Source organism: Penicillium cinerascens (assembly GCF_028974065.1).
Source record: "Penicillium cinerascens strain IBT 15544 chromosome Unknown contig_1_segment0_segment0, whole genome shotgun sequence".
NCBI lineage: Eukaryota > Fungi > Ascomycota > Eurotiomycetes > Eurotiales > Aspergillaceae > Penicillium > Penicillium cinerascens.
Genome location: NW_026695287.1, coordinates 1,450,047 through 1,465,810, shown reverse-complemented (window position 1 = coordinate 1,465,810; position 15,764 = coordinate 1,450,047). Strand labels below are relative to the sequence as shown.

At 52.4% G+C, this 15,764-nt stretch overlaps 6 protein-coding genes across 6 annotated transcripts; 4 read left to right on the top strand and 2 right to left on the bottom strand.

Moving 5' to 3' along the window:
- Positions 1–115: 115 nt before the first annotated feature.
- N7498_002093 (MIP/aquaporin family protein) lies at positions 116–2,029 on the bottom strand (the record flags this gene model as incomplete). Its single annotated transcript, XM_058449155.1, has 2 exons — positions 116–1,963; positions 2,027–2,029. 2 exons carry the CDS (start codon positions 2,027–2,029, stop codon positions 116–118), a joined length of 1,851 nt encoding a protein of 616 aa, XP_058311499.1.
- Positions 2,030–4,286: 2,257 nt separating this feature from the next.
- On the bottom strand, positions 4,287–6,117 carry N7498_002092 (glycoside hydrolase family 71 protein; the record flags this gene model as incomplete). Its single annotated transcript, XM_058449154.1, has 2 exons — positions 4,287–5,951; positions 6,013–6,117. 2 exons carry the CDS (start codon positions 6,115–6,117, stop codon positions 4,287–4,289), a joined length of 1,770 nt encoding a protein of 589 aa, XP_058311498.1.
- A 1,407-nt stretch (positions 6,118–7,524) lies between these two features.
- N7498_002091 (MIP transporter) lies at positions 7,525–8,616 on the top strand (the record flags this gene model as incomplete). The annotated part of the gene is made up of 4 exons (XM_058449153.1): positions 7,525–7,732; positions 7,789–8,343; positions 8,410–8,480; positions 8,542–8,616. The coding sequence occupies 4 exons, from the start codon at positions 7,525–7,527 to the stop codon at positions 8,614–8,616; spliced, it is 909 nt and encodes a 302-aa protein (XP_058311497.1).
- Positions 8,617–10,141: 1,525 nt separating this feature from the next.
- N7498_002090 (uncharacterized protein) lies at positions 10,142–11,049 on the top strand (the record flags this gene model as incomplete). The annotated part of the gene is made up of 2 exons (XM_058449152.1): positions 10,142–10,362; positions 10,422–11,049. The coding sequence occupies 2 exons, from the start codon at positions 10,142–10,144 to the stop codon at positions 11,047–11,049; spliced, it is 849 nt and encodes a 282-aa protein (XP_058311496.1).
- Positions 11,050–11,730: 681 nt separating this feature from the next.
- Positions 11,731–12,360, top strand: N7498_002089 (uncharacterized protein; the record flags this gene model as incomplete). The annotated part of the gene is made up of 2 exons (XM_058449151.1): positions 11,731–12,103; positions 12,239–12,360. The coding sequence occupies 2 exons, from the start codon at positions 11,731–11,733 to the stop codon at positions 12,358–12,360; spliced, it is 495 nt and encodes a 164-aa protein (XP_058311495.1).
- Positions 12,361–12,545: 185 nt separating this feature from the next.
- Positions 12,546–15,471, top strand: N7498_002088 (uncharacterized protein; the record flags this gene model as incomplete). Its single annotated transcript, XM_058449150.1, has 3 exons — positions 12,546–12,612; positions 12,751–14,398; positions 14,451–15,471. 3 exons carry the CDS (start codon positions 12,546–12,548, stop codon positions 15,469–15,471), a joined length of 2,736 nt encoding a protein of 911 aa, XP_058311494.1.
- Positions 15,472–15,764: the final 293 nt, after the last annotated feature.

Here is a 15,764-nt window from a genome sequence, read left to right as displayed (position 1 = left end):
ACACAAGCCGCACTAGTCACATTTATGCACAAACAGGACAACTCCACCATTATTTCTTTCTAAAAGTATGCAAAAAGCCTTAATCTTCCAAGGATTCCAAGATGCAACGCGATCTTCATGCAACAGCCGTCTGCTCTTCTTGCTTCTTGCCAATATGCAGTCGCTTTTTCCACTTCATGCGGCTCTTTCTCAACGCGCGCTGGCTTCGCTCCAAGGGGTAGTTGACAGGTGACTCTCCGCCGGTGAAGATGAAGAAGTCGTATAGGAAGCCTCCACCAAAGGCACCACTGATCGCACCAACCCACGGTCCGTAGAACCAGTAGGCGTTCAAGAAGAGTTCACTGGGATAGCCCAGGGCAAGAAGCGCAAGACGTGGACCAAAGTCACGGCTAGGATTCAAGGCAGCACCGGTCTGATAGGAAAATGCGATACTCAGACAGGTAATGACCAGACCAATGATGAAGGAATTCATGCCGGCACCTGGCGGGGCGTTCTGGTCATCACCGAGAGCCAGGACTGTGACAACCAGGAATGCTGTGCCGACGAACTCGTTGAAAAAGGCCGTCTGAGGATTAATCCATTTCTCACGCTGGCCAGTGACGAAGCTATTAATGATACCGGTGTCGGCGTTTGAGGCCAGGTAGTACTGAATCGACTCATAGTAGATACCGTAGGCGACGAGACCGGCACAGAAGGCGCCAATGAACTGAGCTGCGAAGTACTCCGGCATCAAACGCTTGGGGAATCCACGGTAGAACCACAACATGATAGTAACGGCCGGGTTAAGGTGAGCACCGGAAATACCACCAGAAATGTAAATACCCATCATTGTGGCGAAGCCCCAGGCCCAGTCAGTGGTGTTAGGGTTGCCCGCATTAGCGACGGTCACAGACAAGTCCGCGCAAAAGCCGATGGTAAGCTGAACGAAGACGGCCAGGGCCTCGGCCAGGGCTTCGCGGTGGTGGGTGCGAATGACGGACCAAGTGGTGTGGTTGTTGTGCACTTCGTCTTCGACGAGTTCCTGCACCAGTGGGTGAAGATCTTCAGGACAGGTTGCTTCGTCGAGGGAAGGGAAGTCAAATTTACCCTGATCATCCAGAATCTCGGGTTCCTCGGGCACAGGCTGCAGAGGATCATCGGTATAGTACTCAGGGGGCCGTGACGGTTCATTATCATCAACTGATGGGTTTGCTCCCTCATCAACTGTCGACAGTTGCTCCTGGGATTGGTTGTTCCGTTGAGACGGACGCCTCATGCGCATCGACGAGGTACGAGAAATACGCGACCCAGGTCTCTGGGTAGCAGTCTCACCGTTCAAGATTTTGTTCATGAAGTTTTGCTCACGCTGCAACCGTGCATCCTCCACCTGTGCTGCCATGATCCTCGGGTCGGCAGTCTTTTCGATTCTTCCCATCTCGAGCTCGTTGGGATCGACATCAAGTCCTATCTTCTGCGAGTTCTCCGCCGGTAGCTGCGCATTCTGGCGATTCTGAAGCAGCTCTTCCTTTGTCGGCACCATACCCGGCCGCACTACACGCGGCAGAGGCTTGGCCAAAGACCAGACCGGCTTCGCATTGTTTGGTTGTTCGTATGATGGATTGAGGTCGCCATATCCAGGTGCCACGAAGGGCTCATGAGACAGTCGCAACTGTGGCGTCTCTTCTGGGCCAGCCAGAGTAAACTTGCCGGTCGTTCTTTGGGCAAGGGTCGTTCGAGGAGCCAGGCTGGGCACGGAGTTTCCACTCCGTCGCGATGCCGTGCTGCGTCGTCGCATACCCTCGATTTCAACGCCTTCATTGCCGCCAAAGTATCCTCTCGTCGGCGAGACTGGATCTCCCTCCACAGATACACGGGCCCTCGTCGGCGAAACAGGGTTTCTCGGCGATACAGGGTTTGTGGGCGAAACGGGGTTTGTCGACGACCGTTCGCGTCCCGGTTGCGATCTTTCGCTCCTTGCCCCGGACTACAGAGATACCGATGCGTTAGGCGCCATATTTCACTTGGCTGCATGAGTGGCTGAACTTACCATTGTCCGGGATCGTCTGGGGTTATTTTCTCCCTCCATGATTACTAAGGGCTGAATTCCGTTTTATGATTGTGTCTACCGGGAGTCAGCAACAAGAATGGAGATGAGTTGACGATCGACATTGATTCCAGTGTCGATGCGAACGGACCTGTACGGGGATAAACGAAGTCCCCTAGAGACCTGAGGAGGAGAGAGAAAAAAAAGTGGGTTGGGGGAGGAGGCATAAGCAGGATATAAAGTGGCCAGACTCGCCATCCTCGGGGACTCGTTTAATCTCAACTCAAGTGGAGGTGCGACGCAAAAGCCACCCGATCATCGTGATCTCCCAGTTGGCGTTACCCAAGCTTTGCAGAAAAACCCAATTTCGGATCAATGGGATTTTGGCTCCTGCCGCTGGGTTCCTGTCCTGACCCACATGGGAAGCAATGCTTGCCACTGATTGAACCGTGGGCCTTGCCGACCGAAGAAATTGTCCTTCCCCTAACAAGGACCGACCGTTTTGTTTCGTCCAACGACAGGTTTTGGTGCGGAGCCCCCCAATCTTACTAACCGTCCTAGCCGAACCCGTGGCGAGTTGGGCACATTGGTTGCACATCTTTGCACATCTTTGCACATCGTGGACAATAGGGAGGTGTGAAGCACGTACGATGACATCACCGCGCAATTGGTCCTTCCATGTCCTGCGTGAACCTCCCTGAACTTCATTCCCGTCGACCGGAGTTTTTTGGTCCAAACCCCCACATCATTACGGCCACTAACCCGAAATCCCCCAATCGCTGTGCTTGACACCCTCTGACATCTCATCCACCTTGGAGATAACGGTTGGTCCTCGATCTTCTTCCCCTCCATCGCTTTGACCTGGTTCTCATTCGGCCACGTTTCATCGGCGATTTTTCTACTGTACTTCAATATTCTGGTCGTTACTTTCCTGGCTCCCGGGTTATTCGTTGATCCGTACGGAGTAACGCTGACCCGACGCACTGGATGATCTTTTCCCCGGCCAACTTGGTCAAGAGTGAAAAGGGGTCGTTAGCCACATACGCTACCCAGAAGTATCCACCTTGTCAGCAATTTGCCCTTCATCCTGTGCAGTTGACGATGTCTGGTTTCACTGAGCTCGTACTAGACCATCGCCAGTCAGAAAACCCCAGTCCTGAAACTCATTTGCCCATGCCGCTGACTTTCCCTACCTTGGTAAGAAACCAGCAGGGCGGAGCGATTGAGAGTCCAGCGGATACGCCATAGGTCCACTCGTAGTCCACTGCCCTGGCTATCTCCTTTTTGTTATCGACCGGCTTTTTTACAGGCCCTTAGTCAAGTTTGTCATGAAGCTCGGTGAATTTTGGTTGAATTTTTTTATAGCTTGGAGTATGAACACGCCGTGTCCAAAAGCGCATCCCCAAAGCTGTTGGTCGATTTAATCTCTAATATCTACAGTGGAATAACTCCAAGTAGACTCGTCCATTTGCTTGTCTCTCTAGGTCAGAATGGCACGGGAAGCTGAAACAAGCCACTTTCTTTTTTAATATCTTACCTAGCACCTGAGGCATAAGGCCTAAAAGCTCATTCGTGGTTATTAGAGACTGGGTCCCCGCCGAACTGTAAGTTCTTCAATTGTGTGTTTCGAGGCGATCGAGAATGACCAGTCTAACTTCAATCGGTATTTCGCGGCGAAACCGCGGAGGCAGGCATCTGTTTATCCGCGATCTTCACATATCTCCACTATCATTTCGCCACTGCCACTTACGATCGAGGATCCCGTGTTTCACCACCTCGGAATACGTGGCGAGAATTCCAGCCGGAACTTCCTTATTTAGGTAGCATCATCCCGCTTCGTTACTCCGCACTCAAGATACTGTTGATGAAACGAGTCAATTTCTCCTTTTGAGTTCGACCCCTAGACCAGTTACAGTTGGCACAATGACACCACCATCAGCCTAATTAAAGAAATGCTGTTCCGATGCTCTTGTTAATCGCCGGAGAGTGGCCACTATTATGGCATCAAAGACTGAGCCTCTTGGATTTTGGTAAAGCTACGATTAAAAAGTGTTCTTAAATTCTGTATTAAAGCCAATTTTCAAGGCTGTGTGGATTATAAGAACCCTGCAATGCTAATCTCAACCCACCTTCAAATTTCGCGACGCAACCAGCGGACACACGGTCGTCGAAGTCCGTGAAGACTGCATTTTGACTTCCCCTACATACCGTTGATGCTATCGATTAATCCGTCCATATTTGGGTACCCTCTTTCAAATTGTTCTTAAAAATAAATGATGAGCGCCATACCAGAGTATATCGCGAAATAAAGTCCGAAAATAATATCCAACGAAGCGAGAGGCTGCTCCGACCCCTCATTAGCATGTGCAGCATGCCCGGTATGTCCACAGCTGGAACTGTGTTGATCGGCGCGGTTATCATTCCCATTTCCTGCGCAAGATGGCACAGTCATATTCCCAGAGCAAGTTGACTCTGGGCAGAATCCGTAGTAGCACGCAAAGGAACATAAACCGGAGTAGCTGTCATCGCCATTTTTAGGAGTCCCTTTTTCGTACGTAGGTTTCGGTCTCTTCTTCTGGGCACCCATTGCCGTGCAGTAACAAGTGTCAATGGGACAGTAGCCATAACAACAGGTGAATCTGCAAAGTTCGGTGAAATTCGAGGATGCGGATCCTTCGATACAAACTTGCTTGGAGAGTGGCAGCTTTGGCGAGACCGGGGACATGGTAGTTCCTGAGGTCGCGCTCCCGACCCATGCATTGAAATTGGCGAAACCGTCAGTGCAGGTGTCGGTGATAGCGCGTCCTTCGACACGCACCACCTCTTTGCCATCACGCACGATGGTGACGACAGTTTCTCCGAGATGGTCATGATCGAAGTCGAAATTGCCGTGGTAGATTCCTATACCACCATCTGGCTCAAACTCCCACTGAGCGTCCTTTTCGAGGCCGTCAACGCCCACTCTGACGGAAGCATTTGAGGCCAGAAGCGCCGAGAAGAATATTTTGTCCTTGAACGATCGATCTTTATATTGATCTTGTCCTTCAGGGCAGGCAGTGCTGGGTTGGGTACGGTACCAAACGACTAGACTTTCCTCCGTCACTGACGATGATCCACTTTTGTACAGATCAACTACGTATGGAAGATGGAGTCGCCAGCCGTCGTGTGGCATATCTCGTGCGTAGTTGTAAGGGGCCTTGCCCGTGGTGAACACTCCATACCCCTTTTCATTGAGTGGCCCGACATAATGTGACTCTCCGTAATCGTTCCAAGAGATGATCTCAACCCACTCGGGTTCAAGATAGGCCACTTCCACCCATCGATCATACCACAGGTCATCACCATGGTATGCCCAGTCTTTGTCGTAACCTGGCATATCCGCGTAAAACCACGGAGATGCTGGCATAAGGTAAGGCTTCTGTGATCCTTTCAGATTATCGATATATGATGCATCAACGTATGTGTCCATCGGCTGGCCATCTGTCGGCCAGGCCGCCCAAGAGAATAAACCATCAGCGACACCTCCGGCGAGCTTTAGGGCAGGCTGCGCTCCTATTGATGACCAGTCGGGGACGAAGAAGCAACCTGTTTCTTTCTTTATTCCGATCCAGTCATCAGCCCTGTCGGGGCCTTCAAATGTAGACACGAATGGCTTTTCGTTATAGTTGTAGTGGGCTTGACTGGATGAATATTTCTGCAGGAAACCAATGACATCGAACTGTGGCCAAGATCCGTTCCCAGCGTAGTCGAAGGAGAAGAATACCTTGAATCCGAGAGATTCTGCTGCTTTAAAAGCATTGGCAACCGACCGCTCATTAGTTGACACGCCGTAAGCCATATTAAGCGCAAATGCGTCAATGTGACTGTCTTTGGCAAGCATGATATCGTTTTTGAAGTCGGACACTTCATACTGTGCTGCATTCGCCATCTAGGTGTGCACATACACCAGTCAGCAAAAGAATAGATATTGCAATTCCAGAAAACTCTACCATAAAATGAGCAAACACTGCTTTTGCGGAGGTCCGAGGCATTAGAATCAACAGTTGGAGCACCATGATCAGGTGCCTCCGTACGGAGACTCCTGTCAACTCCATGGCGGACTGGACAAAAGATGGTCTTTTGCCTGATCTGAGGATCTTTTATCGCATGAGGGAATGAATGGACAGACAATTAGGCTACAGCCGATTCCGATGTACATATACCTCTGTCTCCGGTTGCACTATAGCACATCCTTTCCATGTTACACCATTGCAATTTTCGCCGGCTAAACCCGCTGAGTGGGCACAATGGGAGTTGCTCCTACGATATCTACTATGTATAAAGCCTTAACCGTCTGGACTTGTGCGCCCGTTTATTTGCCACACAACGTATAGTGCGCTGAAGCAAGCCGATGATGAAAACGTCTCAAGATTTGACCCTATTCCCCATGAAATACCTTGAGCTATGAAATTCCAAATGAAAATGATGTGGGCTATAGAAATGTCCGGCGAGCCCCGATCCAGTAAACTGGGATCCCTCTAGCACTGGGCATGGAATGACCCGGGACCCCAGTGGCCATACTGTTAGAAGAAGTGACGAGAAGAAGACGTTACACGCACTCGTGCCGGACAAGTGCATGGAGAACTTGTCGCCGTTTGCTTCGGATCTCCGGACTGCGTTTGTGCCACCAAATCATTTTCCCAATTTCCTGTGGTCTCCTAATTCAAATCGAAGATTAGACTGCGGGCCCGGGCAGGCTAAAAAAAATCACATACATGGAATTGCTAAGAAAGCCCGACTTGCGGACGAAACAAGACTGAGTTAGTTACATGGATGACCAGTTGTTAAACTTGGGGATAAGTCCCCACTTTTCAATGTATGTTTTGTAAATAGCTTGCGTTATGTGAATTCAGCGGTCCAAAGATACATCCAAGACGCAATTATTTGCTTTTAGCAGCCACAAATCTTTGAAGTGCTCTGGGAGATTTATATCGAGTCCGTGTACCTCAGGTGGCCATATGGCCATCGGTGTGTATATGCCTGTTGGAGGAAGTATTGCTAACGAAAAGTAAAGAGAATACGTATTTCTATGTCCCTAATTTTGACAATTTGTAGGGAGAGATTACATTGAGACATAGATCGTCCGAATGATTGATATCTCCGGTATTCGCGATCCGCATGAATGCGTCCGTGCCTGGGTAGACGCCCGGTGTGGATTGTCTTTTACTTTATAGTCATTTTCGACCCTGACCAAATACCATTCCCATCCTGACTCTAGGTCAGATGTTTCTGCTTGAAGGGCCCTCATCCAATAACTACGTTTTCCATTCGTACCTAGTGCCTCGCCAGCATTCTGCAAAATCACACCGCCCTCCCTTGTTGCTGACGATAAGCAGCAATCCTAGGGATTATTTGACAATTATGCTGCAAGACGCGACGCAGTGGATGGGGAAGAATAATCGAGGCGTCTCTCAGCAAAATAATTCACTGAACTCCCCGCAACCTGTCGTCAAGCGAGCAGGATGCCACCTCCACGTCCTGAGATCCATCCCTTTGCGGGTCGCATCGGCGGCAATCAAGAACTTGTACTTGATCGTGACGATCCAAATAATGCTGACAAATTGGACAAGGCGCCCGATGCGGCACCACAGATGACTGCCCAGGAAGGGCTCAGCTTGCAAGGTTTCTTGAACCTCGACTATTGGAGATTTGGACTCGTCGAATGCATAGGTAAGGGCATCTTTTGTGTTGAAATGGGAATTGAAATCTACTGAAGGCTATCTTAGGCACCATGTTGGATGTTTTTGTAACGGTATGGCTAGCTATACGTCCGAATTCAGCTTCAGTTACCCCAACAGGACCGTCTGGTGTTTACGGAACGACCAATTTTCTAGGTCCCATTTTCGGTGGCCTCGGTAGCTGGATATTTCTGACCCTATTCATCTTCACTTTCTCCAACGTCAGCGGGAGCCACTTGAACCCAACTATCACATTTGCTACGTTCTTCGCTCGTTTGATTTCCCTTCCTCGCATGGTCATCTACATTTTCAGCCAAACAGCAGGCGGCACTCTGGCAGGCCTCATGCTTCGAGCAGCTTATGGGACGCGCGATTTCACCGCTGGAGGATGTTCCGTCGACACAAGCCTCGTACCCGTAGACGAGGCGTTTCTTCTTGAATTTATTTACTGCCTCGTCCTTATATTCCTTTCATTTGGTGTCGGTCTCGATCCTAGACAAGGCGCGATATACGGTCCTGCTTTATCCCCATTTCTGGTCGGCATGGTTGTTTTTGTTGTAACTTGGGGCTCTGCTTTTACGCGAATTGGATATGCTGGAGCATGTGAGTATTCCCGAGAGACCCCTGTAAAATCAGTGTATGACGTTTGCTTATAGCGGTTACTGACAGCGATCAATCCCGCGCGTTGCTTTGGAGTATACGTGGCGACCTCCTTCCCCAGCTATCATTGGATACATTGGGTAAGATTTACCTCACCAGACTTGATAACAAGATTTGGCGGCTGACGGTATCTTTTTCAAGGTCGGACCAGTTGTCGCTTCCATTGGTCACGGTATTGTCTACTACGTTGTTCCTCCGTGGAAGCGCCCGGATTAAGTGGAGCTCCATCTATAAGTAACAAAGCAAAAACGTTCAAAATTGGAAATTATTCATAGCATGCTTCGCACATTGATTAAGCGAAGCGAAGACCGGTCATCTGGTTATTCAATTATTCCACTGCATCAGAGTTAAAACGTGGCTTCCCCCCTCAGTTAACCGTCAACAATATCCCACTATCCGCGAATCGGCCGATGGCCGCTCTTATCTCTGTTAAACACTCGCTACTCCAGTCACTCCCGAGCCTGAGACCCAGTAATGAGCTTGATTGACTGAATCGAAAGTCCCTACGTGTGAAAGTGTCTAGGAGATCAGGCTTTGCTCTACGTAGACCAAGTGAACCACGGAGGCAGACATCCGGGCCCGCTTGCCCTGTGGGGGCCGCCGGGAACAATGCCGGTTCCTGGAGAGGGGAAGCTCATTCGCCTGTCATGGGACAGTTATCAATAAATGCACCGCATGTTCATCAGTTCCTCGTTATCTAGATCATCTCAATTCCGCATTTTCTCAGCGGGACTTTGTCAGGTGGGAGAACAGCCACGCTTATACGGACAGAGTGTGGATGGACTCGCAAGAGAATAAGATCTTGAATCGTAACCCCGAGGGAAGCATGCAAGCCAAACTGTGAGAACCAAGTTGCAATTAATATAAAACGCATATCAAATATCAAATTTTAGAGAAGCTATACCGGTCCACGGTTAAATGATCTAAAGTCGCCATATGTATCTCTCGTAGATGTGAGTGGCCAGGGATGGTCTTGAGCCCGGACCCATCGAGCCCGACCTGGATTCCGGGAGGGATGCCTTTCGACTATCTATCGGTATTTTGTGGCGTTGGCTAACTCCAATAAGTTCGAGCTGATCTGATCAGGTATGACGGTCATGCATCATTGTACTTTCAACCCTGCCAGAGTGAAATGGGTGATTAGAGGCAGTTGGCCCCCGGTCGTGAATACGGGGCGGGCCAGACCGACAGTCTCCAGCTACATCTTGGACCCTGAAATCAGGCCAAGAGGCAAATAGGGGGCCTTTGTCTGGCTTGGCGTGGATCTTGGCAGAACAATCGTCACTTTACGTGTCAATTGTGCGCGATCCACTTTGACCCAGGTGATTGTCCCTCGACTTGGCACCTCGTAAGCCTCACTGAAATGGCCACATGGAAAATTGTATTCAAGGCCGAGATGGGATGAGATCTATGTTGATACTTGCTAAGACTGCTCCCCGTTTTGCATGGATGTCTGCAAGGTTTACGGTCGCAGGCTCAACAGCGATCATCGGAGCTCGTTCTATCGCCAATCACGGTTGCGTGCTTCTCGTCATCCGCTGCCCACAATTACGCGATTTGACCCTCTCTTGGCCTTAAACATGTCGTGCTTGTCCGTCAAGCTCCTGCCAAACTTATATACCACGGCTCTCCTCCCACCTGGCCGCAAAAGTTCATCTGTAACCGGGAGCACCCTTCCGGGCCCCCACCGCTATATACATCACGTTCTGGCACCACTCACCGTCTCCGATCGGCCAACCTGATGGGAGCACCGGAAACGCTTTCCCCCAAGGGGGAGCTAGATCTCGAGTCTAATACCCGGTACGAATACGATCCCTGGTTGTTGGATGATCATCCTCTCCGCTCCCATCCCACCGAGTGTATTCCGGGGCTGGGGTCTTTCCTTGCCGAATGGTTGGTGTCGGTTCAGAAGCGCTGGAAGGAGATATTACTTCGGGCTATGTGCCTTATTCTGACATGCCTGTGAGTCGAAATTTTCAGGTTTTACTTTTGCAGGCTGCGTTCTAACCATAACCTGTTAGGGCTGCGTTTCAATTGCTTTGCACGCTTCCGTCTCCCACCAAAGCACTCCCACGTCCTGCAACGGCGTCGCGTCTTACCTCTCGCGACTCGCAGATCACCTGCACTTTTCCCCACTCAGACCCCCGAGCGAACGCCATTGCGCAATCCGTTGCTGCCGGATGCGAAGGTTTCCGCACCGACATTTGGATGCACGACAACGAGCTGCAGATGGGCTTGTCTAGCCTCGATCCTGCCAATGACTTGCACCTTCGTTTTGATTCGCTCCTCGTAGATCTTGAGCTTCAAGATGCCTCCATGAGAACCCAGATTCTGATGAAGGAAGAGACGCCTTCGAGCCCGGTTGACGATCGGACATTTACGCTAGTGTTGGATGCCAGATCCCCTATCCACGAACTATACTCCAACCTTGTGTCGCACCTCGACACTCTACGCCAACGCGGTTACCTGACCCACTGCGACGGTGCTAAAGTCGTTCAGGGCGCGGTCACTATTGTGGTAACGGGCGATTGGGTGACCAGCTCGGACTGCTCCGATCACTCATACTCGGACGTCTTCTGGTACTCGAAGGGGGCTATTTTTTGGGATGGTGTTATAAATGAGCATCTGATCCCAATCTGTGCGGTATGATTACACGCAAACGTGCCTTTTTTTTCATGTGATATAGTCTCCTCGCTCATGATACCCAATGTCAATGTCTGATCCGATTTATATATTCCTTGCCGAGGGAGTGAACGGGTGCCACGTCACTGTTGGCCGCTGCTAAGACAAGGTGGTTGCATGCTGCCTGACTCGGTCAGGTATCGTTGATGGGTTGGGCAGCCCAACTTTGGAATTTTGGACGGGAACTGGAGAACACAAAAAATAGATAGATCAACTACACTATTAATTCTAGCTCCGACTGAACGGTTGAGCCCCGTACCAGGACCTAATGCGACCAGGAACCCGGCCGGCTTGATTGCATCCGTTATCGTGCGCACGAGCGTCATCATAATCCCCCCCCACACGCGATACATCTCAGCCCCTGCGTGCTCAACTCACCGTTTTTTGCACACCCTTCCGTCTTCCCACATAGGACGGGGAGTGTGAAACTCAATCGAGTATCTAGACAGATCCCACCCCGAATCTTCTCCGCACCTCACATCACGTCCCACAACGGCTCGCGGCACTAAGCGCCGATCGTGCATCACTTTGAGCTCCCGGTCCTCTTTTATTTTTTTTCCCTTTCCACCGCCATTCTACCTTGCAAGATTGCTCTTAGAAGAATCCTCCTTTCCCCGTCTCTGCCAATTCGTGTCTCCTGGCCTTAGGATGGATTATTTCCGACGGTTGCACCTAAGCTCCTATCCGCCCCGACCGTCGCCCCTGGGCAGTTCACAGGAGTCTCGCGAAGATCGTCCCCGTTCATACGGTGTTCCCGCGCATGATCCTCGTCGAGACGATAAGCCTCGCCCGACCGGTCGCTATGACTACTCATCCCCGACACCGACATCCTCGCAAAATTACTCGCCCGCTGCGCGCTCGTCGCATCCGCAACGTGGCCAGAATGGCGGGATTCAACTTTCTCCTCCGCGAAATCAGAGTGCGCATCAACATCGCCGACATGCTAGTGTAGAGTCCAAATCGCAACCCCAAACGCATCGCAGAAATCACTCGCAGCCGCAAAGTGGCCACCATCGACCAGGTAGGCAGTATTTCCTTTCCTTTTTGTTGTGTTTTTGGGTTGTGCGCGTGTTCTGTGCCCCGGATTCACGAAATTGGGTACGAAATTGCCCCGTGGTTCCAAGGTTCTCCTCCCGGCCGTTTCTCCGCACGCCAGCGCATGTTGCTGAGACCTCGATGGACGGGGGCTACCATAGCACTTGGCATGGGGGCCAGGCAGCTAAACACCAGGCCTCCCTCAGAGTCACACTCGCATTAGCCTGGTCCAGCCTCCCCTGATGCGTTCTATCCCCGGTGGCTGTGATCCGCCGCTCGGGTACACTAGTCCGCAAGGGGCTTAGAGTTGATGTGCCACGCTAGTCCCCGTTCGGACTAGCGGTCGAGCTTCCGGAGTCACGGGTTCGCGGTCCTGAATTCATCATCCGCTCCCCTTGGGACTCATGGTGCTTTCGAGATCGCGCGACATGAACCAACCTCCGCCTGACTCTGCGCGCCGTGCCTCTCAGGGCAGTAGTGGGAGCCCTGTCCACGGTGAGTGACTGGGACGTGATGGATCGCGCGCGCTACACGGATCGCGCCCCGTCATCTTGTGACAACATCGCATCATCGCGTTTTCAATGTATCGCTGCTGCTATGTTGGATCCGATGCTAATATTCACTACTTGATAGGATCGCACGAAAGCTCAGCTCCCCCTTCATTTGGCACTCGCCAAATGCCTCCCCCGTCTCCTCCTCACTCCTACGGCTCGCGATCCCAATCGGCGAACGCGCCCTTCTCCTCTCGCGATGCTCCATCCAGCCAATCCCAGAGACCGGGCAGCAGCATGTCTATATCAGCCATGCTAGGCTCGGATGCTGAGCGTCCGGCTCGAGATACCGGGTCATCACTGTTTTCACGGCCATCCCCATCCTCCCTGTTCGGCAATGCGCCGACAACGGCCTCCGCGGCCATGTCACCACCCACCGCCCCAGCACGACCGTCACCGTTCGATCAGTCATTTTTCCGCCGATCACACACCCCCGAAAAATCTTTTTCGAAGCCTCCACAGGACCGGCCATACCGATCTGGCTCGGGCGGTGGATCGAGTATCTTGGGTGGTGAGCAGTCCAGGTACGGGGGGCTTTCACGTGCGCCGCAATCACAGTACCCTGAAAAGCCACATTCAACACACCCATCACCTCAGATATCATCCTCCGATCCTCCATACAGCGAGCCCCGTCGGATGAGTTTCAGTGGGCCGATCGCCCGACCGAGCAGTCAGCCACCCAATGCCGAGGCATCAACTCGACCACCCGGTTACAGCCCGCTGTCCCGTTCGGGTGCAGGTGTGCCAGACCGGCCTGAGCCTGGACAACGAGCCTCTTCGGCATCCTATGCAGGTCTCGATCCCCATGGCCGGGACCCCCATGGTCGCTTCGGCAGTCTTTTTGGGGACCGCCGCGCGGAGGATGTTCCACACCGCGATCGAGAAAGGTCAGCTCACGGGGCTGATGCGAAGGGCCCATTTGGGGGTTCAGCAAGGTACGGCTCTCTATATGGTGAACGGGAAGCGACCGAGCGCCACTCGAGTGCTTCCACTTGGGAGCACGGTCGCTCGCACCCATCTTCCCCGGAGACCAAACGCTTCCCTGCGCCAGAGTCTGGAACCGGGTTTGGCTTTGGAGCCATCCAGAGCTATACCAAATCCTTAGGTTCTCAACCCGGGGGTATTCGACAGCCTCCGCTCTCCGTACAAACCGGACAGGGCCAGCCGTCTCCCCATGAATCACCATATCAGAGCAAACAAACCCAGCCCCCGCGCATGGGGTCTACTCCGGCTTCAGCATCCTCGGCGGGCCTGAATGCGCTTGGGCTGGGTGCCCTTGGGGAAGAGGGACGGCGTAAAGGAAGTGATGAGCTCCTGCAGCACCGCAGCCTTCTCGCCGTCGGCGCAGATGGTAAACGTGGCGGTCGAGCATCTCCGCTTCCACAGGCTGTGCAGGGTGCCCAGGCTCCGTTCATCAATCCGTCTAGTGAAGCCGGCATCAAGCATGAGTTGGGACGGGTGTTCTCGGGAATCGGTAGTGGTGTTGGAGGTGTGACAGCAGGAGCCTCCGGGAGTGGACCGTCGACACCACTCACCTCCAGTCCCTTTAAGCGTGACAGCTTCATCGGGCCCGATGACAAGATTGCGCGCCCGACCTCTGCTTCGGGCACTAAAAGGGGAAGAAAATCACGGGATGAAGATGCTCAGATGGATCTGGATGGCGGTGCAGGGCTCTCTGGCCGGGGAGCTCGTCGCTCTCGACACGCTCATCCTCATCATCACCATCACCAGTATGTGCTCCTCAAACCTTTTCCTATGATATAAACTAACCACTCCCAATAGTCATCACCATCACCGTCATAAGGCAGAGGAGGAAGCCGCCGTTCTCACCGGACTGCATCGATCCCTGTCGTCTGTTAACCCATTCAATCGAACATCTACTCCGGCAGAGGCGTCGGCTGGGCATCATCACCATCACCATCACCACCACCACCATGCTCCTCGACCCATTCCTGCCGCATCTCCTATCCGGGAGCCTCGCACGACCGTGAATCTCGAGCCCCTCTTGTCGAGCGTGGCCCATTTACCGCGTCATCATCTGGGTTCGACCCTCTACAATCCCCGTATCGGTGTTCCCTCTGCAAAGTCCTCCGCAGAGAGTGCCAAATTCGGTTATACTACAACTCCGCAGCCCCTTCCGCGGTTCGAGAAGCGCGAAAACTGCACATTTACTATCCGTGTTCCGCGCTTCCGCGTTGACGCGACCCACCGCGAAGAGATCTGTGCACGACGAGCCCTGTGGGGCACTGGCGTCTACACCGACGACTCAGACCCTGTGGCCGCTGCCATCCACTCGGGTTACATCCGGGGTGCCTGGGGTGAGGACGTCGATGAGTCTATGCTTGATCTGGAAATCAAGGACATCTACCAGCATGCCCCGCAGTCTACAGCGGAGAATAATGCGGATGGGATGTCCAAGTCCGACTCCCAGGAGAAAGAGCCTCGTCTACCGCCTGTACCTCCCACCGACCAAGACCTACACATTACTCTCTTGATCCTGCCTTGTCTTGAGAAGTACGATTCAACCGTGATGTTTGGTGTCAAATCTCGACCATTCGAGGGTCGCCACGACGGGATGAGCTTCAAAGTGCAGAGTGTGGACTGGGTGGACGACGGGGTTGGGCGCGGCGAGGAGCGAAGCGGCGAAGCCCGACGCAAGCGCTTACGAACTCTGATGCAGACGGGTCGCATCTGCACGGGACCAGCCATGGCGAAGATGGACGAGCTACGTCGAAGTGGAGTACAAGTTCCCCGGACGATCGATGGCCAGGAGCAGCCGACCCCTGTGCAGCCGGTCTCATAACCACCTATTTACGGCATTTTCTTTTTACTTGCCTGGCAACTTTTTATCTTACGGGATTTCCTTTTTTATCAGTCTGGGCCAGGGCTCCCGGCGTTTCATGTTTTTACTTTGATCTCGGGGCGTTGATACCTGCGAATAGCGCGTGCGCGTTCTGATCTATTGTTTCTATTGGTATCCGGGCAAACGGGAACGGATGAAGGGATGCCGTGGAGGGGAAATGGGATATACCTGGGACTTTGTCCCCTCCTTTGCATTTCGAGTACTTATTATTCTTATTATGTTAGTATTTTTCT